Source organism: Pezoporus flaviventris, unplaced genomic scaffold, assembly GCF_033815535.1.
Source record: "Pezoporus flaviventris isolate CSIRO_AGI_PZ_B2104156 unplaced genomic scaffold, CSIRO_AGI_Pfla_v1 ptg000021l, whole genome shotgun sequence".
NCBI lineage: Eukaryota > Metazoa > Chordata > Aves > Psittaciformes > Psittacidae > Pezoporus > Pezoporus flaviventris.
Window position 1 is genome coordinate 7,974,357 of NW_026892569.1, and position 24,788 is coordinate 7,999,144.

Below are 24,788 nucleotides of genomic sequence, written 5' to 3' on the forward strand. Positions count from 1 at the left end.
TGACAAAGAATCATAGAAATTTATCTAAAGATACGTTTTATTCATTTTGTCTACTATTTTAGAGCACAGTAATAATTTGTCTCTCCATCCTTCTGCATAGCACAGACCTTTCTTTGTTTTTTCTTGGACTGTGTTGTGTGAAGAGGAAAAAAAAAGGCTTGCTCTTCTGGTTAAGGATTAGTATGCTTGGCTAGAATATAAACTGTTTCAAAACATTGTTTGGCTAAGAACTTACAAAGACATTTTTACACTGTACTTTGTTTATTTAGGTGTCTTTCTTGCAGCTTTTATTTGGCACATTCCTGAAGAGGCAAACAGTGTTTAAGAATCCATAACTGATTCTGTAGTGTATTAATTCCAAGATGCATTTGCAGATCTGTTCAGTGTTTTCAGTATATTATAATACCAGCTTCAGAGATTTTGAACAATATCTGTGAGGCTTTTTCCAACTATTTTTTGTTTGAGTAAAACTTCCACTCAGATTATGCAGTCTTTTGTGCAAGGAAGAGCACTACATCAGTAAGGGACCACTGATTTGAGAGGATAAGAGATGGTGACTAGTCATGCTAATAGATACATGTGCTGTCATATATGATACTTGCACATTCATACTATATTGATACTCCCAGGAATGTAGCAGTAGTGGTTTAGTTTGTTATAGCCCAGTACTAATGTAACGCATTTTTACATGCTCAAGCATTTCTCTCTAAAGGCTCTTGTGCCTCCATTTGTTGTATTCAAGAGGGGTGTAATGTGTTGATGAAATAGGAGACCTTTAACGGCTCCTGTTCAAAGCATTTTTTGTTTGGCCTTTGTCGTGGTTTAAGTGCAGTCAGTAACTCAGACCCAAGCAGCCTGCTCGCTCACTCTCCCCCTTACTCATCACCAACTTCCCCCCCCCCTTCCCCCAGCCCGCAAGGGATGGGGACGAGAATCGAAAGAATGCAACTCCCACGGGTTGAGATAAGAACAGTTCAGTAACTAAGGTATAACACAAATCACTGCTGCTGCCACCAATAATAATAACTATGATAAGAGAAATAGCAAGGGAAGAGAATACAATACCACCTGCTGATACCCAGCTGAACTGAGCAGCGATCTTCCCCTTCTGGGTGACTGCCCCCAGTTTATATACTGGGCATGATGTGCTGTGGTATGGAATACCTCTTTGGCTAGTGTGGGTCAGGTGTCCTTTCTCTGCTTTCTTCCAGCTTCCCCTCCCCTCTGGCAGAGCATAAGAGTCAGAAAGTCCTTGGTCATTTGACCAAGTCATTTGGTCATTTGAACAGTAACTAAAAACATCGGTGTTATCAGCACTGTTTCCAGGCCAAAAGTCAAAACCACAGCACTGCACCAGCCACTAAGAAGGAAAAAAAAAAAACGACTGCTACTGCTGAACCCAGGACAGCCTTACTGCATTGTGTAGTGTAACTAAGTTGGCCCATTTCTAGAATTCCATGTCTCTGACTAGCTCAGCAATAGGAATTAGGCATTTATTGTGAAATGTAGGTTTGCATGGTGTTATGCTGTTGTAAAGATTTATGAACAGGTCTGTCCTTGAGAAATTTCCATAAGGATGACTTTTATTTCCAAGACTGCATCTTGCCTTTGTCATATATCACTTTGAAAGTAACTCTGCCAAAATTGTCCCTTTTGGTATGCTCTGTGTTAAATATTTTACAGTACAGTTGCCTTCATTTTGCATCAGTCACATTTGCTTTCTTTTCCTCTAATATGCAGTGTGTTTCACAGGCTTACTGTGTTGTTTTTCATGACATCTTTTCCTGCCGTACCACTTGCAGAGGTTTAGATTTCCTGGTTGCTTATAGTCCCTGTTCCATCAGCCTGTGCAGAGATTTCTTCTTGCTGTGTGCCACAACTGGCTCTTTCTTTCAGTATTCAAGATTAATTTTGCTTCTGTGATGAAATCTCAGAACATATGAGGTCTCTATTCAGTTTGGTTAATTCCTATTTTCCTATTTTTTTGGTTAATTCCTAATTTTCTGAGCATTTGTTTCCTGTTTCCTACTTGGAAAACTGTTTCTAAGAGTGTTTTTTCATGTTCACCCTGGCTCTTAGTTGCACTCTGGCATCCCAGGGTTCTGTGGTGTGATATCTTCTAGCTAATCTTTCAGGTTTTATAGTCTTCAATTCATATCCTGCAAAAATGTGGAAATGACTGGGTTTTTTTTCTCCTCAAAATACAGAAATATCCTGGTATCTGTGCTCAGATTAATCATCTGATTAATCATCTGTCAGGATTACTGGGTTTTAAGTTCTCCTTAGCTAACAAACTTTTAGCAATTGCTGGGTAAGCAATTCTCTGTTGTTTGACTGTGTTAGTGACAGGTGGAAGTACTATGTGCCTGGTTCCTGTGACAACAGCTTTATTAAAGCAGCATCTTTCTACTTCTTCCTGGGATGGACAGTAAGTGAAGACGTGGAATTTTGCTGCAGTTCCTCCCTTGATTTAAAGCAAAAAAATAAAAAAGAAAAGAAAAGGTAATGTTCTGTGTTCATAAGTCCTGCTTAAATGCTGGTTCTAGAGCTTTGTTCTAACCAATTTACAGATCAGCCCACATACTGGCTGTTTTTAGCTGTTACATCAGCCAGGTCAATAATTGAATGGGTGACTTCAAAGGAGCACTGATTTGCTGCAGGATGGTCTTTGTAATTCATTAGCTGGCAAGCTCTTACAAAGTCAGAACTGAATCTCTGTCCCTGGTGTTAGTGAGGAGTTTGAAGCTGTTAATTCTGGGTTTTAAATGAACTAAAGTTGAATCTCAGACCACCTTGTTCACAAAAATCCCAACCAACCAACCAAAACAACCAAAAAAAATCCCCACCAACCAACCAAAACAACCAAAAAAAATCCCCAAAAGAAAACAAACCACCAAACCTACTCCTGAAATTCAGCATAATAGTAAACACATCTGGCCATAGTCCAATTCTTCTGCTGCCACTTGAAAGGAGAAGGGGAGTGTTATCAGTGCAATGTTGTAAGCTGAAACAACTAAATGCTACTATGTTTTTAAACAGTCACACTCTTGAAGTCTTTACCATCCCATATGTTTATGAGGAGGGAATGATTTCTGGCACTGGTAAATAGTTCTCAGCACATAAAGCAAAATGGAGAAGCACCTTCTTTTGTGCCTACAGATGGCCAGATGATTTGATCTGTGAGCTGAGGCATCCACATCACCCAGTAGATGCAGAGGGAGGAGAAGAGATAGAAAAAAGCAAAGGCAGTTGTGAAAATTGGCATTCAGCCCCAGCTCTTGAATATGTTGGACCACCCTGAAAAGCATTCATATTAGCGTTGAGTAGTATAATTATTAGATTGTTGGTGTATGTCCCAGCAAAGTATGTGATTTTGTTATTCTTTAAAATAAACCAGACTAAATATGTTGTCAGTATTATCAAAACTAAGCTAATATTGTTGCTATCTTTGAGCCAAAAAGGTGCTGGATTTTGCATTTCTTTTCCAGTGTTTGGTCCTGTAGGCTGTGCTCGTACTGCTTTATTGTATGACAGTACTGCTCTGCAATGTTAGGGGTTGCCTTTGACGTTGTTGAATGCCAGCATCTTTGATAGTTTTCCAGGAGAAGTTAATTATTGTATTACAAAGGTCATTTAAAAGGGGAAAAAACCTAAGGATCATTGGTAACATTTTTCTTTTCTTAGTAATAAAGCAGAGTATAGCAAGAAAGGGAAGTATTCTGGACTTTCCTCATAATCACTGAATCCCTCATTATTCTCCTTAATTCTCTAAAACACTTTCTGGTATAATCAGAAGACAGAATGCATTATGTCTGTATTAGTTTTGTTCCATAGACTTATTGTACTCTAGATATTTTTATGGATTCTTTGAATTAAAATACATTTCATTATAGTGCTAACATTTGGCTGGCTAATCATGGGTATTGCACATCTTTCAGCCTTAATACCTTGGTTGCCTTTGTTGAGACTTCAGACTTATTTCTTGGAGTCAGCAGTATCTGTGACAGCAACTTAATTGCTACATGCATTTGTACTGTTCTTTGGGAATTTTGTTTCAGATTCTTGTCAGTGTACCTATTTGCCCGGGGGATGGTTTTGTATTAAATATCAGTAAAAAACAGGTAACATATACACAAACAGCAGCGGAGCAAAATCTCATATAATTGGAAACCAGCATATCTAAAAGGCAAGAGAATGGGAATATTTTAATTATATTTTAGCTGTACCTGCCGGGAAGCAAAAGCAGAAATTATGTTTCAAGAATGTGGCAGAAAGCTATTACACTTATTGTCTTTGAGCCCCGTATCATCATGTTAATGATTTTGCATTTATGTTAAGCTTTATCTTTTCTTCTTTTTCTCCCTCCTCAAATCTCTGAATATTCATAAGCATTACTTTGCCACTGTTGACATATAAATATTTTGGGGATGCAGATGACATTCACTGTTGACATATAAATATTTTGGGGACGCAGATGACATTCACCATTTTAAATCTTTCTAAATGAAGGACTGAGGGGAAATTTAGGCAATTTGGTGAAATTGCTAAATTTGGAAATTGCCCAGAACGGCAAGCTTAACATATAGGTTACTAGAGAATGAGACTAAACTTTTGATGAGGCTATACGGTCAGGAACTCTGTTGTATTTAGTATGGCTCATGTGGACAGAGATGCATCCATATGATGGTCATTATCAAATTTGGAACAAGGAGCTTGGGTTTGCAGTCCTTCTGCCTGACGATACCGTAGCCAGTGAAGAATTACAATTTCTACATGCAGTCTGCAGGCCTGCAGTTTTGTACTGTGGACACAGTTTTTTCCCATTTCACTTTTCTTTGTATTCTAAGGATTAGACTGAGTGTGAACCTTATTTGCTGTATTAATATTAATGGTTGGTGCATAAAAAGTAACTTGGTATATTGTAAAAAGAACAGCCAGCATAATAAATTATGTAGTGTGTAGGAAAGAAGTGAATTGTCACTGGATTTCATTTTGAAGGAGCCCAGTCATCTTAGATCACATTTTAATTGTGTCCTCCTATTTAAAATGTCTGCTTAATGCTTCTTTCAGCTAAATAATTCCTATTAGTTTCAGAGGTGCTGCATTAAAGTTTATAGGGATCAGCATTTGGATGATTAGTGATTACTGTTGTCAACCTAATGCAGACTATAGACTGATCCTGCTAAAGGAAAACGTCCTCATTCTATTTTGTCATGGTTTAACCTCAGCTGGCAACTAAGTACCATGCGGCTCGCTCCAGTTTCCATGGAGTTCTCTAATCTGTGGTACAGCTATAGGAACATGCTAAGTAGCTCTTCATAGATGGGCTAAAGAAAAAAAATCCATTACTGGGTTGGCATGGATAGTTGAATATATAAATCTATATAATATATATATAGATTTATATATTAAATATAATAAATATATTATATTTAATATATAAATTAAATTATAAATTATAAATAATAAATATATGTAATATATATTATATATTTATATAATATAATATATATATATAAAAATTTGGTTGGACGAGGCCTTGGCTGATACGATTTAGCGTAAGGTGTCCCTGCCCACGGCAGGGGGGTTGGAACTAGATGATCTTAAGGTCCTTTCCAACCCTAATTATTCTATGATTCTATGATACAGTTTTTTCAAATGCCATAGGAAGGATTTCACATTCATTTTAAAGCTTAACAGGTAGAATTCTAAAGTTGTCCCATGACCTTATGGAGCTGGAGTGTATATACTGTTCAAAGGAAATTATCATTGGGCTTGAAGGGACAGTGAAGGTTCTGGTTAGGTGAGTAGCACTATAGCACAGATTCATTGAGAAAGGGCATTAAAATTTAACTTCTGACTAATACAGGGTAGAAGACATCTGATGAAATGATATAAAATACTAAGGTACAATGAGCAGGCTTGTAACTTTTTAAGGATCATTACAGTTTATTTTAAATATAAATTAAAATGGTATTATTCTGTTTGATTAATTTGGCTTTTCACTAATCCTGATGAGCTTATAGTCCTCTAGAGGCTTGAGGAAAGGTTCCTAGGTTCCCTGGCTTTCCTCTAAACAGGCTTTTCTAGCAACACTTCCAAGAAAAAACAGACAAAGAAAACCAAAAAACCCTAAACCAACAAAATCAACCTTTACAGAACTAAGTTGCTCTTCTCAAAGATGAATTAAACTTATCACCTTATCTTAGTATTGTAACACTGAGTCAATAATGTCACTGTACTTTTTGGTGATTCAGCTGCTCTACCAGAACTTGTTTATAGAAGCATAATCAGACTATCAATGTTTGAACTAGTTCTGGGAAGTTCCTGTGGTCTGAGAATAGGATTCCCAATCTATTGCCTCATTTCTCAAGTAATGTCTAAATACCAAATAGTTGATCAATATTTTGAGATGCGGAAATAAGAGCATATTTTTATAAACTGCTAATAGATGCTGGGATAGGCAGTGTCGGTAGGTAACTTGTGATGTCTTGATCACGTCTTGTTATTGGAGTAACTGCAGACTTAGAAACGACTTATCAATGGGTTTTGAAAGCTAGGCAAAGCTGACGACTAGTGACACCTGTTTGCTTAATATGTGTCTTGTTTGGAGAGATTTTAAATGTATATTTCATCCTCTAGAGAAACAAGTAACTATCCTAGACATGTTTTAAAAATAACATCTGTTTTGTTGACTTTACTTTTTCAGCAGTCTATGTAAACCTAAATATTTAGATGAAAGTAACATTCAAAGATTTGTAGCTGAGATGCTTCCCTTTTTCTGCTGTTTTTCTTGATGAATGTAGGAAAAGATAATAATTCACTTTCTTTACACTCCATTAAAATCACATTCTAAGTAGTTTTCTGAAATCAATACAGCAGTGTTATTTTGCAAGGTAACAGAAGTAGCATTTCAAAAGCTTAAGCAAATGTTACTGTGTATGCATGTATGCACACTTTTACAAATGAAATAATATGCCTGTGATTCTAGTTCTGTTTTTCCCTTTCTATTCTGCTGACTTCCCATGCAGATTGAATTGGGACTATAGTGTATCTTAATTGTCTCATATTTCAAAATTCACAGTTTGAAATTTAGTAACTTCTTAAGATACGTTGATTTATTTCTGATTTCCTAGTACTGATGCAAATCTGCAGCGTAAAACCACATTTGGGCAGCCTGGGCTTTTAGGAATTGATAGATGGGGATATTTTAAACCAAACCGAGCATTTTAAAGTAAGGACAGGCAGCCTGGGAAGAATACAGGGATGTTGTCCGGGAAGCTAGGGATCAGGTTAGGAAAGCTAAGGCCCAGTTAGAATTACACTTGGCTAGGGATGTTAAGGATAACAGGAAGGGATTCTGTAGGTATGTAGTGAATAAAAGACAGACTAGGGACAATGTGGGCCCCCTCTGGAAGCTATCAGGAGAACTGGCTACACAGGATTTGGAGAAGGCTGAGGTTCTGAATGACTTCTTTGCCTCGGTCTTCACTGGCAAAGGCTCTGACCAAAGCACCCAAGTCTTGGAAGGCAGGTGCAGGGACTGTGAGAATGAAGACCCTAGGCCCACTGTAGGAGAGGATCTGGTTTGAGACCATTTTAAGAACCTGAGTATATACAAGTCCATGAGACCTGATGAAATGCATCGGCAGGTCCTGAAGGAGCTGGATAATGAAGTTACTAAGCTGTCCACCATATTTGAAAAATCATGGCAGTCAGGTGAAGTTCCCGATGACTGGAAAAAGGGAAATATAACCCCCATTTTCAAGAAGGGGAAAATGGATGACTCGGGGAATTACAGACCAGTCAGTCTCACCTCCGTGCCTGGCAAAATCTTGGAGCAGATTCTCCTGGAAGGCATGCTAAGGCACATGAAAAACAACAAGGTGCTTGGTGACAGCCAGCGTGGCTTCACTAAGGGGAAATCCTGCCTGATCAATGTGGTGGCCTTCTATGATGGGGCTACAGAATTGATGGACAGGGGTAGAGCAGTTGATGTCATCTACCTGGACTTGTGTAAAGTGTTTGAGACCAGTAACGAGTGGTGTCCCTCAGGGATCGGTGTTGGGACCGGTCTTGTTCAATCTTTATCGCTGACATGGGCAGTGGGATTGAGTGCACCCTCAGCAAGTTTGCCGATGACACCAAGCTGTGTGGTTTGGTTGATACCCTGGAGGGAAGGAATGGAAGGGGGGTTGGAACTAGATGATCTTAAGGTCCTTTCCAACCCTAACTATTCTGTTCTATGGTTCTATAAACTAATGTTATTTTCAGCATCAAGGGTTTGCTTTTCATTTCTCTTTCTATGGGAACAAAAAAAAAATAAATATAAAATTAGGCAGTTATGCATCTGAGTCCAGTGTTTCCCAAATACAATTAGTGTCATGAGATTTTGTGTTTGTATGTATACCATAACTCATTCAGGTGTGAAATAAAAGGTATTTCGCTTTCTGTTCCCACGTGTAAACTTAGATATAGTGAGAATGTTATTACCAAGTTTAAGATTAAAAAAAAAAAAGTATAAAGTGTTGCCATGAGACATTCCATGCATTTAGGGAAAGTCAACTGAGTAACTGAGTCAATCAAATAGCAAAATTATGTTCTTCAGAACAAGTGATGCGTTAGTTCCAGATACATGGTCTACTGAGCAATTTTAACTTATCTAATGTACCTTTTTTTCCTTCTCCTTCCTAGATCCAGCCATTGTAAATGGAGTTTATTGGTCAGAATCTTTAAATAAGGTGTTTGTTGATAATTTTGATCGTGACCCTTCTCTCATCTGGCAGTACTTTGGAAGTGCAAAAGGATTTTTCAGACAGTACCCAGGTAAGAAGAATACCAGTTCTTACTTAAAGTGTGACAAAGAATGCTGTGGCTGCAAGTTTTCACTCAGTATTGTCACAAATCATGGCTTTCGCAGATAGTTGCAGGTTGTTTTTTTCTTTGTCTAGTTTTAAGAGAGACATTTCTAATGAATGTTTTAAACATTCTGAGGGGATTTTTTAAACCAATTTTAATTTGGAGATGAAGTTGCCAAGATAATTCATGTACTCATAAGCATTCCTATTAATTTATACATATACATACATCAGAAAAATAACTCCAAAATAGACTGTGGAGAAGGAGGGCAAAATGATTGGAAACTTCTTTATGGTACTGAATTTAGATAATTGCTCTATTGATGCATATAGTAAGACTTTGTTGTATTTCATTATTCAGTTTTTAGATTTCCACATAACCATACATCTTACTATTTAAAGATTTAAAAAACTTTTTTTAAGTTTTGCCTTACACCAGTTTTAATGAAATGCAATTAGATCACTTGTATTATTTCCATAGAAATCTGTTAAGATACAGTAATTTTTATTAGTCCTTATTTTAAAGGCTGTTTCTTGTCTTGTGCTAAAGTTTAAAGTTTTGCTTTTTATCATATTTCTTTTGACCCACAACTGCTGGATATGAGCAAAACATCGCATGTATGACCTGTGCATGAAGCAGTTAGTATAACAGGACCTGTTGAGACGAGGCACAGGTAGTAAGTGCTCAAGGCTTGAAAGGGGCTTGACAAGCATGTGATAAAGCTTGTCAAGACCAATGACCTAGTATGACAACACTTCCATGACAGTACTATGATGAATATAGTAGCCCTGAAGAAGTTTTCACCTAACAGTAGATTAAAAAGGAGTGAGAAAAAAATACTGGGTTTGGTCATCCTAATTTATTATTTTTTCCAGTATTTCCTATGCTACAATGATTCCTTATTAGATTAAGGTATGAAACTCCATTAAGTGCTACTTAGGCCTATGCCACAGGTACATTTTGAACAGGTACTGAGAAAATATAATTTTTTTTAATCTCTTTTTTAAAACAGGAATTAAATGGGAACCTGATGAGAATGGAGTCATTGCATTTGACTGCAGAAACAGAAAATGGTAGGCAATAGATGACTACCCATGTTAAGAAATTTGAAAGGAAGTTCAGTATTTAAAAGAGCAAGTTGTCTTTTGTCTTAGGTACATCCAGGCAGCAACTTCTCCAAAAGATGTGGTCATTTTAGTAGATGTCAGTGGCAGTATGAAAGGGCTTCGCTTGACTATTGCAAAACAGACAGTTTCATCTATTCTGGATACCCTTGGAGATGATGACTTCTTCAATATAATTGCTGTGAGTGTCTCAAGAGTTCTTTCTTCCTTTTTTTGTTTTTTTTTTTTACATCACACAATACACTTGAAAAATGTTGCATAAGGGTGATGGATGCAAAATGACTAAAATGACATCAGAGCCGGCTGGACAAGCACTGTGATTTTTCCAGTGCAAGCTTCTTCAGGTGACAGTGTCTTCAAGCTATTTTTCTATAAATTGCAGTCTGAAACCCCTTAACAAGTTGTCTTGAGTTTGGGAGTTGCAAAGAATAGCAATCTGTTTTGTAGTTTGCCTGAGCTTTCTACATTATCTTAGCTTTTAACTTGGAGGTCTGTCCCTTTACACCTCTGCCTCCCTCTGCCCCCAGGTTAATACAGAAGGATTAATAGATGCTAACATAGCTTCTTGTTATTCCTGCTTTCCTCAGTGCAAATCCAAAATGTATGTATGTGTATGTAAGTTGTACAAAGGCACTACTGGTACTTACTAACAGTGATAAATTAGATCATCAGTAGATCCTGTTATTTGTGTAGGGAGTAGTTACTTTTCCATGGTACAGGTACACGTTTTAAATCTATGGCAAGAGGCGACTTCTACAGTATTTAAGAGTAATGGGATTGATCATGTAGTTAAGGATGGCTTTAACAAATCCAGAACTGACATCAGACCTATGATTTGCAGGGGGGTATGGGAGGAAAACTTATGGGTTTATAAATTCTTCTTTGTTGATATTCTCTTGGTAATACTTCAAAGTACGTGGGTTTATCTTATGCATAGATCCTAAAAATTTCTTCAAATGCTTGAATGTAAGGAGGATTCTGGCCTTTTTTCCCTACAAAGGAAATGGTTTTTGTATACTGAAATAAATGACCGCAGTGACAGTAGTGCAAGTCATTGAGATTGTATGGAGAATGGAATATATATGCTGAAAGTATACATGCATTTATTTTAAACAGATAGCAAGCATTTAGTTCAAAATATCTTTCATATTAATCTTCTTGCTTGATAATTGCATAATTAGCAGAAACTCATGGAGTGGGAAGACATAATTACATACTGTATCAAAAAAAGATTGATTGTCCTTCAAGAAAATTGTGATTAACTGTAATCTAAATAACTTTAAGTTGAAAGAATGTTTCAAATAAGTAATTATGAAGGTACTTGACCAGCCATTTTTCAGTGTGTAATCTCTGTGTTTATCAGTAGTTGTGACAGTTACTGTGAATGATGTGGAAAGAAAAAAGAATTTAAGTGATGATTTTTCCTTTGGGAAAACCAAAAAGCTCATCTATAACAAAAAATATAAAAACGTATGTAGCTAGAACCCAAAACAATGATTTTTTGCATAAATAGTATAGGAGAAAGAATATGTAAAGACTTAAAAAAATGAGCAAATATGAAATAACTAAACATCTTTATTTTTCAATTTAAACTTTAATTGAAGATGAATTGAGCTGTGCATAAACCAGCATGGAGTAACAGAATTTTTACATATTTTGTAGCTTGGAAATCCATTGAACTGGTAGCTGAGACTGGTACTGTGGAGAAGGGAGTGGAGGATGTTTCAATGTAGAAAGGCATAGATAAGCTGGGGCTGGATTTATAAACTCCTTTTAGAATTTGATGTGTTAGAGGAAGACACAAGAGGGTACACAGCAAAGCCAGGGTTAATGTGATCTAAATGATCAGCAAAAGTCACTGCTCTGAATAAGCACCAGCAGGGTAGATGATCTTTGTTGAGACTGGAGAGGGTGTGTCAGAGATCAAACCATGCAACAACAAAGCTCACTCAAGAAGCTTCTTGGTGTGAAAGCACTGAAAATCCTTTATAGCTTTTATCTACAGACAAATGTTTGAGTAAGAATATATTTTACTCTTTATAATCTAGGCATAGCCTGGTAACGTTCATTTTTGCAGGCAAGGTCTTACTGTTCCCATAGCACACAGCTGATACTTGCTCACATCAGTTGTTCTGAAAGGCCTATCCAAATTGCTCTGTAAGGACTGCTGGACATCTGGAAGTCGGGGCCAAATGACCAAGCACCTCTTTCTCTTTCCAGGCCAAAATTGGAGGTAGAATAAGAGCTCTATGTGGGAAATCTGGACAAACAATACACTTATTTAAATGAAGCAAAAGTTTTGAGCCTGACTGATAGTCAGGATGGCTTTATTACGTGCAGTGATTAATGGAACAAATACTTGCAATGGAAGACTTCTATGAGGAATCGGGTCAGGACCTGGGAGTCAAATAGATTTAAGAGTTTTCCTTCTCCCACAAGAGGGGAGAACCGTAAAGCGTGGCTGCATTTTGAGGCAAAGGAAGGAAGTGCAAGGAAAATAGTGATGAAAGATGTGAGAAGGGACTTACACATGAGGAACAGCCAGAATGAAGCAAGTGGAAAGGTTACACAAGCAGATGGCAAACTTTTGTGCTTGGTACAGTAAGAAAGAAGAGCACTTTAAAGTTAGCCAGAAGAGAACAAAATGTTAGAGAAGCTGGACTAGTGCAAGACAGGGCTTTGTTGACAGGGGGAGTCAAGGATGGAAAGGAATTAAGCATTGTGAAAATCAGCATCTATGTCAGTGAAAAAAGCAGAAAAAAATCACTGTCCAAAAAGTTATAAAATCTTTTCAATTTTCTTTTCAGGTGATTGTTACACATTTCAGTATAACCACAAAAAAGACATTTAGGATTCCCATTGGCTGTAATGGGAGTTATGATCGCTACACACTAACATTGTTAAAAACTCAATACTTAGAATTATGCTGTAGGGTAGGAAAAAAATAATCCAAACCAAACAAAAACCACCAACCAACCCTAACCCACCCCCCTAAAAAAAAACGCAAAACAAAAAAGAGCTCCAGCCAAGGATAAACCTAAAAGCCACTAGCAGTACATTAGCTGGATTCTTTCATATGCATTTATTTTTCACTAAATATGCTTTTATCTATATATCTATAGAATAAAGGAGGATTTAGTGCAGCTCTTTCCAGAGATTAACCATAAAAGGGTAATGTTAAAAATCGTTCTAGCTTTCATGGGTAGGTTGCTGCAAAATCTATTTGAAATTGATGGACTAGATGATTGAATTGCAAAAAAATGTTGAAAAACAAGAGTAATTTTGTGCTGCCTATGTTAAAATTTAAGGTCAGTTCACTGATGCATGAGCAGAGATGCCTGCAACAACAGAAAAGGCATATTTTTCCATTTCACTTTGAAGTATAATTCCAAGTCATGCATTAAATTAACAATATTATCATAAAACGAGTACTAATTTTGCCGAATGCTGAAATTTTAAAAATGCTTTTATAAAACTGTAAACTCTGTATTAAATTAACAAAATATTAACTGAGCCAAGAACGATACATTAATTTTAATGCTTTAGTGACATTATGTTAGCAAAATTGATTACAATAAAAGTATTTGCTAATTCAAAGCACAGTGGTATATTTCTCTGGTTTTCATTTGTAGAATTTCCCATTATAAATGATTTCTGTGTAGTCTCTTCTTAGGAACCCTTATAATCATACAGGGTAGATTATGGATAAACTTACTTTTCAGCCTGCTGAATAATCAGGATCTGTACAGCTCATGTGTGAGCAGGCTGAGAAGGAGAAAGGCATAACCTCCATATGATGGCTCCAAGCAGCAGTGTGTGCATGGGTGCCACTTGTTGCACATGGTAACTCTAGTGGAACTTTGAAAATACCAGTTCCTTTGTTTCCTCTTCTGGATTGGCTTCACTGTTGGATTTTGGATTAGGCTGTATTGGGTATCTGAGTATGCCTAATGTAGTGTGAAATCTTTTATCTGTGTATTGCTGCGCAACAGAAAGTGAATTTGTTTCTGTTGACCTTTTTCCAGACTGCTTAAATATGACAAAGAATACACATGAAAAATATGAAGGTAGACTAATTCTGTAAGTGTGTTAGTACCATAAACGCATGTGTGTATATATATATAACATTTTCATAATACAAATAGTATCTATTTAAGTAATGGTCAGCAGCTGTCAAACTAGCTATATGGTTCCTCTTAGTTCAGATTTTAGCCTACTTGTTTTATGCCTCTTGTGCAAAGAAAGAACTAGAAATAACTAAAGTGACAAAATAATGTGAACTAATAAATAAACATAACTAAATAAAGAATAACCAATGTCATCTGATGTTTAAATCAATAAAAGGTTTTAGAAGAGTAGCTCAGAAATGGTATAACTGGTTTCTATTTCCTCCTTCAACAAAACACAGAATATGCACAGCTATTGCATAGCAGTTATTGCATCACAGCTATCACAACTGTAACATGCAAAAGTATCATATGCCAGAGTGTAGGGTTGTGGGACAACACAACAGCAGGAAATCTAAGAAAACAGTGTAATGCAAGACTCTTGAAAGGCAAAATGTAGACATTTACTGAGGTAAATTAACATGAGATCTATATTGGGTATTGCTGGCAAAGTCAGCAGTTACTAATCAGCCTTTTGACTACAGATCAGGAGGCTATTTCATGAAATACAAAATTTAAAATGTCTTAAAAAGCTACAGAAATGAATTAAAATTGCTGATGGGGGGGATTTTCCCCCCTTTTTTACTTTAATGGTGTGACACAGGTAAAAGAAAGGCATCACCAATAACAGTGCAAAACCCTATGGCAAGGTCAAAGAAATCAAATATATGCTATGAAACACAAGATGGGTCTTCTACTAGAAGCTGGCAGTTGTACTAAAGGTCACTTGGAGATACTATTTTAAACAGAAAACATTGCTTGAATGCTTTCACATAGTGCATCAAAATTCTACAGATTTCATGGACTTAGAAAGGCAGATATTTGCTGCTTTGGGAATTTCTTTTGGAACTGAAAATGAATTTTTCCATAGAATCACAGAATAGTCAGGGTTGAAAAGGACCTTAAGATTATCTAGTTCCAACCCCTCTGCCACAGGCAGGGACTGCTCACACTAAACCATATCACCCAAGGCTCTGTCCAACCTGGCCTTGAACACTGCCAGGGATGGAGCATTCACAACTTCCCTGGGTAGCCCATTCCAGTGCCTCACCACCCTTACATAAAGAGCTTCTTCCTAATATCCAATCTAAACTTCCCCTATTTAAGTTTTAACCCGTTACCCCTTGTCCTGTCACTACAGTCCCTAATGGAGAGTCCCTCCCAGCATCCCTATAGGCCCCCTTCAGATCCTGGAAGGCTGCTATGAGGTCTCCACGCAGCCTTCTCTTCTCCAGGTTGAACAGCCCCAACTTTCTCAGCCTGTCTTCATACGGGAGGTGCTCCAGTCCCCTGATCATCCTCGTGGCCTCCTCTGGACTTGTTCCAACAGTTCCATGTCCTTTTTATGTTGAGGCCAAAATGGGGTACAAAGTGTATACAGTTAGTAAAGAGTATAAAAATTAATAGATCATTAAAAATGCACCCTTGCAAGATTTCAGAACATCAGAAGGTGCTATACGTTTTATAAAGGTTTTCTTTGCTATGCATTCATTTGTATCCATATAGAAGAGGAAGAACTGCTAACAAATAGAATCCTTCCAGATTATGTTTGTTATCCATAGAATACTGTTACATAAAAATACTTATTTACACACCTTGGTGTAATCCCTTTTCTTCTGCCATGCTTAGCAGATTACTTAAAATATTTTTTGATATATAATAATCTCAAATTTTTGATATATAATAATCTCAAATGCAGATAGTGACACAATTTGACTAGGTTTCAGGAGGTTGAATATCTGTGTTTTCTCATGTTCACTGTGACAGCTGAAAGTGCTTTGTCCACATATCATCTATGTAATTGTACCTTTTATGTGAAAATGAACATTTTTATTCATCCTTTTTTGAAGTAGGTTGATTTTGGGGCTGCTAGGGGACTTCAAGCATGTCCTCTGTAAAAGACATCCATTTTACTCTGTCACTGAATAACAGTAAAGGTGTAGCAGCAAGCTGCTGGGAGTCTGTGGATTGTGGTGCAGCTAGCAGACATGCATGTCTACATGTCTGTGGGAAAAAACTAGTGATATGAGTTGCTTAAATAGTAGTTAAATATTATAGAGATCTAGAAAACTGAAATCATGCTATTTAGATGCAAGGTCTGATAGAGTAGGAAGTTGTTCCCTCTATTCGCTGGTGGTGGTAGGCCTGGAAAAAAAAGTTGTGGTACTACTACAGCATTAGGGAATTCTGAGTTTGCTTGCATGCAGACATTTCAAAGTGAGACTGTGGCTGAGAAACAGGTAGATTTCAGTATCTTATTGCATGATGACCAATTACAGACACTGTGATTGGTGTCATATAAAAAAAGAATCTTAATATAAATTCCAATGACAGCTACAGATATTAGACTGAGAAGGCTAAACTGGAAGGTATATTTATTAATGAACATACTGGAAAAAAACTGTGTGAAGACGGGAAAAGTCTTGGGAGTAGGGGCTGGTATACTCGTGTCTGTTATGGATTTTTGATTTTACTTTATTTTTACAATAGAATGGAATATAGTCTTGACTTAAGCCTATAATAAGAGATGCTGTGTCGTTTCGGCATTACTATTTTGCAATGACTGTCAGGAGATAGATTGCAAAGCAATCTGAACAGAGGAAAGTACATCATTTATCAATTCAATTGGCTGTTATGACATATGCACACAGGACACTGACTCTAAAGTGTTCCAGAAATCTTTGCCTGTTTTTTTCTGTATTACCTTTGGAGCAACAGACATATCAACAGATTCTTATATGTTAAAATAATATTGATGGGAATAAAATAATTAGGGAAACATGCAAATCCGCTATAGAAATTACATATAAATATCTTTTGATTGTTTCTCCTTGTTTCTATGCAACCAATCAATTACTGCGTCGATGCTGATGTAAATCACCTGTAAAACTAGCAATAGCAAGTGAAATTACTTACAGCTAAGGACTCAGCCTAGCACAGTGCCTCAAGAATAACTTGATGCAATTCAAATTAAACACTCTTCCTTATGTAACAGTAATTAAGGAATTATGAATGTGGTGAGTTGTGCACTGTTAAAATGAAAGATGATGCCAAGTGTCCAAAGTGGAACAGATTGCAGGCATCCATGGGTAGACCATGTGCAGAGAAAGGAGAGGTGTTAAACCAAAGAAAGTAGCACAAATTCTGAGATAGAGACAGACATAGTGAGAACCTGCAGTCACAGGGAACCTCGTCTAAGCAGTATTCTGTTGTGAGTCAGGTAAGGCTTCTCTTTATTCCCATTGAGGTGGAGGAAGAAGAGAGTAAATGCATATATTAATTTATGACATGTTATTATTATTTTTGGCTTGACTTAATGTGTTGTCTGTTTTTGTTTACTACGGATGTTCTGATTCAATAAATGCATATTAAAAGGTGAAAATGCTTAAAGCCTAAATGCAAAGGCCTTATAGTTTAATCTGTAATAACTTCTACAGTATATTTAATTGAGAGGAGCAATTACGTTAAAATTCTGGCTGTGCAACTAATTTAGACTGTTTGAAGGTACTTCTATATTAATTTGACCAGGTTCAAAAGATTTAAAAAGTCCAATTTTCAATTAAGTGACTTAAACATCCACGAGTCTGCAAGATCTACTGACTGCAGATAAGATTTAGGTTCTTTTAATGCTTAAGATGCTGCTGAAAATCAGATGGACTATCTAATTTACTTAGACCTTGCAAGATAAGCAGATAATTCCTAAGAGATCTGTCACATCTTCATGACTTAGTGTATAATAAGCTATTCTGCTTGACTGAAATTCTGACTGTTGTCAGACAAGTCCAGGATTGATTGAAGCTTACAGACTTTTTGGCATAGTTGTTCCACTATTAACCTTGCAAAATGTTAGCTGGTGCCTCAACTATTTGTCAAGACTTCTTTTATACGTAGAAAAAAAATGGGAGTTGTGACTGTGATGTATCAAAAATGACCTCTTAATACTATCCAGATTTAAGCTTGAAGAATATTTGTGCCAGTTGGTGTATACAGTACCTATTAACTCCACTTGGGTGTTGGCATCTATTCAATTAAATGCTTCTTTTAAAAAGTATAAACCTCTGAAATGTTAAGAAGCATGGAAAAATAAAAAAAAGAACCAACAACCACCCACATCCAGGTTTTAAAAATCAGCCAAGTCCTTTTGTTCTTGCTTTATGTGCATGTTTCACGGTAGTTCTAAATCATTAAATTGTATCTTTCAAAGCTTTTAATTACATTTTTCATCATACTTTTTCTTTCTCTTTATAGTATAATGAAGAACTTCATTATGTAGAGCCATGTCTGAATGGAACATTAGTGCAAGCAGACAGAGCCAACAAAGAGGTAAGGAATCAAAGCAGCAACACAGTAAGGATAGGAGGCAGTGCGTAACAATGTTCTTTAATGATCTTTTCCTAGTACAATGCATTCCATTATTAGAATTTATTAATTATTCTCCTAATGCCATTTCAAAGGAGTCTTATGTGCCTCAGTAAGAAGAAAAAGAAATCACTTCCTCGTCAATCTGATTGAATAAACTTAATGGAAATATAAGAAATTACTGAAAATATAGTTAATAAAAAATTGCAATTATTGTAAGTAAAATACTTCAGTTGCTTTAAATTGAACAATCATTATTTTACAGAAGCTTACTAAGAAAGAGGTTGCATTCTTAAGACAAACTAATACTAAAGTTGAAACAAAACCTCAAACCAAAGGAAAACAAATATAGTGTGAATAAAAAAAACCAGCATTTCAAAGAGGTGTGTCAAAATAATACTGCATACATTCAAGAAAGTTCTGTGAAAGTGTTCACATTAAGTCCTACTGGCATTCTTCAAAAAAAAAAATTACAATGATTTCAGTGATAGTTTTATTTGAAGGGAGATTACAGGATGAAACAGCAGCTTGAATTATAGTTTGTTGCCTACCATCCTGTTGCAGTTGCTCTATGCAAGCATTACTCCATCACACTTCTTAAATGGGTAAGGTAATATTGTTTATGCCATGTAAAATTATGAAATAAGATAGTTGAAAAGCCCAATGTTTCTCTTAGAGGGAAAGGCTTGTTAAAGTAAGCCACTTGTGTCATTGTAGAACTTCTTCCCTGCTAACACTTTCTCTGTTCTAAAAGTGACTTGCCCACCTGAGTCTTGCTTATGGCTGGAGAGGGCAGTAGTCTTGTATCTTTCTTTAAATATTTCTCTCTTTTTTTATTAAAGGCAGATCCAGAAGAGTTGCAGGTCAGCACTGTATTGTGCTGAACATTCAGTGTGATAATTCATTATGGCTAAAGAAGTCAGTGAGATCTTGAAGGAAGTAGAAGACATAGCTCTGAAAACTCACTTCTAAGTGTGTCAGTGCTAGGTCTTTTTATGTATACCAAGACAAAATGACTGTGATCTCATTATGATGTACTTTTCTCCATTGTATTATTCACCCAAGTTTTTTGCATTTAGCCTACGTATGCACCTGTATTTTACAGGAATTATGTTTCATGGGCTGCTTCCTTAACTTTCTCCACTGTTGATTTTTAGATTATCTAAATATCATTTGGTTACCGCGTGGAATGGCATTAATAGTTCCTAATCATTTAGTGTTGAGCACCTTTATTTGTATGAGTTAACTGCGATGCAGTTTTCTAAATGAACACTTTATTGTGAGTGCATCTAATGAGCCATATGAAAGCTGTGCAACTTCTAGACTTAAAACTAAAGGTTCAAATATATTGCCCAGATGTACTGTCTGGAATTAATCCTACTGTTAACATTTCCATCACTGTGCAACTGATCAAAATGCTAATCACCATATACCCATATGCTACTTAATGTCAGATTAGTTTTAATTTAATTGATCAAAAAGTTTTTATGCCACCCAGATGATGCTCAGATTTTATGAACAGTATTCAGTTATTCAAAATAGTGAAGTACAATTTCATATTCTTCAGAGTAAGCATCAATGTAATTTCTAGTTAGCTAATTTATTTTTTTAAATTTTATTTCTGGAATCACTTTGTGCTTTATTTTGCCTATAAATTGAAAAATATATCCAGTGTTTCAGAGAATAACTAAATATGACCTGTTTCCTGTTATTCATATTAGTGAGATAGTTATTGTTTCCTTGAAAGGCCAGAACTAGAGAATAAACTTGACATAGGTAACATGCAATAGTTAGGTGAGCTGAGGTCCTTTTCAAAGTCCCACTGAATTCCCTGGAAAATAGTCTTTTGGTCAGGTCCATAGACAAAAAGATATTTTTAAATGTTGTTACTGTGCGCATTCCAAAATTGGTCAAGAACTATTGGAGTATTCAGCTATGTTTTGAAATTCATTATCAGAATTCAGCCATTTGGACTGCTACTCTTATTCCTGTGAGTCTGACAGATATGCCAGCCTTCTGTAGTTTTTTTTTTTATGTGAAATTGCCAAGTGTCTATTGTAGTATCAGATGATACTCCTTTGAGCACCCTGTTCTAGTGGAAGGTGTCCCTGCTTGTGCAGGGGTTTGGAACTAGATGATCTTTAAGGCCCCTTCCATAGATTCTGTGATTCTATGAAATTACACTTTCTCAACCAGTCTTACAAGGTAAATACTCATTTGTCTGTTCACTAGTAATAATAGCTCTTTCTTTTGTTTATTGAATGACAAAACAGGAAGAGGAAAAATATCACCACAAACACTGTAACGTGTTTTTTCAAACAGCCATTATCAACATATATCCAGAAGTTTCTGTACTGATGAATTAGAATAGGTGATAGGCGATGTTTTAAAATATGTTATATTGTTTCAGTTTATATGTGCATATATATGCCTGAAATTTTGGTAGTCCAGTGTAGGTCTGAAGATGTAACTGTATATTCCTCGTGGAAATATCTATTATTTGTCATTTAATGTCAAATGTTCTCCTTACTTGAAATGGAGGAAGAGCAGCCACATCTGTTACAGCCAGTGTAAGCTCTATTAGCATCAAAATAAATACAAGCTTTTTAAAATACATTAGAATGTTTTTCTTTAAGTAGCAAGTATCTATTCCCCTATGCTAACTTTAAACAGGAACAATTAGAAATCGCTGTAATGGTATTTCATATTGCTATAGTTTTCCCGATGTGTACAGAGATGTATGCTGCTGATGGTTGCAGGGACTTGAATTTTTAACTGTTCACTCTATAACTCTTTTACATTGCTGTACATACGCCTGACGTTATGAAGGACAGGTATTTCTTAATGAAGCATTTATTACTGGAAGCATGCATAAAATCAGTTTTACCAAGCTATAAATATATGCTGAGTAAACTGTAATTTATACCATTTTGGCAGTCTCTTTCTCTTCCCTCTCCATGAGTCCCATTAAATGACCCGTAAAAAAAACCCTGTCCCCTCCCCAATATACAGACACACACCCCAGTTCTTGCTAACTGCATCTTTCTAGGTTCGTCTGACACCACACACAGCAAATAATCATAGTTCTTAGGAGCAGAGATAAGAAATTACTTTGAGATGTTTGACTGGACCTTTTTATCTCATGAGAAAAGCAGCTGTTTCAATAACTAAATAAATATTGCTTTCACAGGATCGGTACCCCAGTCCACATTTGTCTTGAAAGTATTTATTGAAGAACTTCTTTGCTGCCTTTATATAAGGCTCAGATATTTTCACATGGAATCTTGCTACTCTGAGGATGTCACTTAAACATGCTGAATGTTTGTCTTTGTATTGAATCGGTGTCAGTATCTCTAACAAAACGAAGAAATAGAAAATCTTGAAGATTAGGCTATCCTTATCACTTGCACTTCACCAGTAGTGAGCTAAAGGGTGAACCAGCTACTCAGCAGAATAAATAGGATTAAATTATACTAACTTGGGGCAGGTGGGCCAGGGTGGAACTTGAGGAGAGATAAGGTCGTCTTTTGAGGGGGAGAGTGTGGTGTTTGATTCTGCTGAGAGTTCTCTTCTGCCAGCACAGGTGCTGCCCTGCTCATCTTCACCCTTTGCAGAGCAGCAGCAGCAGCCAGCCTGACTTTCCAAGATGCAGGAGTAAGTAAAGAGCAAGCGGATACACTGAAAAAAGTGATGAATCTAAGCATGAAACCTGTTCCCTGCCAGTTTCAAGAGCAGCGAAGTTATGCAGGCTTGAGTTGTAAATCTCTATTTTACTTTTTTTTTTTTTTTTTACGGCTAGCAAGAACCTGTGACAGAGAGATGCTAATGTAACATATTTAGAATTTCTGAAGATTGTGATCAAGTATTTTTTATTCTGCTAAATTCTTCTGTAAAAGTTTGCTGTATGTAGCTTTCAGAGGAGTAGGGGCCTAATTGCACCCTGAATTGTTGTCATATACAAATAGAGAAAGCATACTCCTTTTGAAAAATTATGGAATCCAGTCTGGTTTATATAGTCATACAAGACAAATAACTTTAAATATGACACTGATGTGAGTGGAGTAAATATATGTGCCACCAGTTTTACCAAGGTACAAGCTAGACGTCCCAATACTAGATTTCTTCCAACATAGAGTACTTCTGCTTTCATTTTTAGAATAGAAGAATATAATAATCTGTTTTAAGAATAACTATAATTTCAGGTGATATGGCAGATGTTCAGTGCATCATTTATTTCTAAAACATTTCATAGCCTAGAATTCATCCTAAAATTTTTGTGTTGGCACATACCCACATTCAAGGTTCAGTTTAGATGTGTGGGGACACATTCTCACAATGTTGTAAACTACCTCTAATTTGCAAAACTTGCTTCAAGTTTTGTTTATCATAAAAATTAAATCTACAATTACATTGGGTAGTATAAATGAGGCTGAAATTAATCTCTGATCCTAACCATGGTTTAGTAATATAAAGTATGTAGCCTATATTTGAATTTTACCATACTGATTTATAATTTGGCATTAGCATTAAACAGCTGCTACCTTGAAGTGTATCAATTTGCTATACACAAATTTAAAAGAGTGGGAAATAGTTCAGACACTGTTCTGTCACTGTCTGCACTTTCTCCACAAATTACAAACATGTGGAACTGCCTGTTTTAATACTAGTTTTCTTGGGCCAAGAGGTTTTCATCTTTGAGAAACTCCATGTTACAATTTACCTACCCCAAAGGAATCGGATGACAATCTGATTTAATGTAACCCCAGATTTAAAGTAACAATATTACAATATACATTCCTCTTTTATATGTTTTTTTAATGTACTGTATATTGGTTGAGGAGATTTCTCGGTAAATATTTCCAGATGAAATATATCATCTTCTAGATGCGCAGATAGGCACAGTAACTCCAAACTAAATCAAGAACTTACCCCTGTGTAAATTAGAATGACAAAAATAGACAGATGTGTGTAGTGTATAACTTAAAATGAGCTTTATTTTTGTCAGCAATTACCAGAAATTAAATAACCAGAAGACTGATTCAGCAATGAAGCTGAGTGAAATTGCCAATAAGTCTGGTAAATACAAATTCTGCATATTGAATTTTATTTAAGCAAATTACTTAGGTGTATATTTATCTGTCCATCTCCAAAAATGATTGTTAACTTCATTGCTTTGTTGTTAAAAATCATGAAGTCTCACTGAAATCTTTTTTAATAACTAGTTAGCCATGCTAGACCCCCAAAACATCCAACTAGCCCCAGACCACTGAAATTTAGTCTAAAGTTTTCTGTTGCAGCCCCAGGCAACTAATTTACCTAAGAATTTGTTTTAAATCTGAATATATTGAGTCTTGAGCTTCTTGTTTGGCATTTTTTTCAGGATTGTTTTACTGAAAAAATCCATTCTACCAACACAATGTGCAAGGGAGCGCAAGCACTTGGGTAATCATCATCAGCAAGCTAACCTGCAATTGTCCTGGCAATGAATTTTAAATGGGACTGTGCTTATACACATTTTACAGATGTGAATGAACATTTATCAATTGTGGGCAAACTTCCCTGTGACACATCAGTAAACATCACTCTCCCACCTTCACATATGCCTTCTGATTGTGGTTGGGGTTTTTTTTAACTGCTTTATATGTTGATGTAGTTCATCTTCACAAATCTAATAAATCTTTGCCAAATATGTCTCGGGAACATTTGAAGTTACAGCATTCATGAATGAGTATTGGAACTAATACTAGAAATAGCAAAGACATTTAGTAGCAAATGCAGTTTTCCAGAGTAACTGTATAAACTGCTGCATTTATCACTTTTGAACTGTTTCTTCCCTCTTTGAAATCAGTAGAAACTGCTTTATTTGTGTATGCTAAGACTTGAATACGTGGTCCTTGTAACCCCATCTAGTTTAGGTCTTCCTGTTTATCATAAATGGTACCTTATTTTTAGCTATCACAAGTAAGAGATAATAGAATGTATCTGCACAGGGATAAAAGTAAAACTTTGGTGATTGTAATAAAAATACTGAAAACTGTACAAATGGGAAGTTGGGCATAACTCAACTAATTAAAAATCCCTAAAGTGAGGGGAGAGGGGGGAGAAGCTGGTTTAGCTAGGTAAGCAGAAAGAAGACAGGTGCGGATTTGATTTGGTCAGAAGTTTATAACAGTAAACTTGCTTCTAGTGCCCTTCCATCTTGCCAGTGGCAGAGAAACATAGTATAAAGGCAAAAGGTTTTCAGGTCTTCTAGAAAAAGGATCTCCTATAAGCCATAGCA

At 36.2% G+C, this 24,788-nt stretch overlaps 1 protein-coding gene and 1 long non-coding RNA gene across 5 annotated transcripts in view; one reads left to right on the forward strand and one right to left on the reverse strand.

The window, feature by feature from the left end:
• The window catches only part of LOC133270559 (uncharacterized), a 985,299-nt gene that overhangs the window by 714,565 nt on the left and 245,946 nt on the right, over positions 1–24,788 (reverse strand). The window lies entirely within an intron of this gene.
• The window catches only part of CACNA2D3 (calcium voltage-gated channel auxiliary subunit alpha2delta 3), a 448,379-nt gene that overhangs the window by 190,871 nt on the left and 232,720 nt on the right, over positions 1–24,788 (forward strand). For all 4 annotated transcript variants that reach the window (XR_009743824.1, XM_061455854.1, XM_061455855.1 and 1 more), the window contains exons 6-9: positions 8,695–8,826; positions 9,872–9,932; positions 10,014–10,164; positions 18,398–18,472. Coding sequence is in view for 3 of the 4 variants with exons in the window: in XM_061455854.1 (XP_061311838.1) it covers positions 8,695–8,826; positions 9,872–9,932; positions 10,014–10,164; positions 18,398–18,472 (419 nt within the window). In the remaining variant the exon portion in view is untranslated. The remainder of the gene's footprint in view (positions 1–8,694; positions 8,827–9,871; positions 9,933–10,013; positions 10,165–18,397; positions 18,473–24,788) is intronic.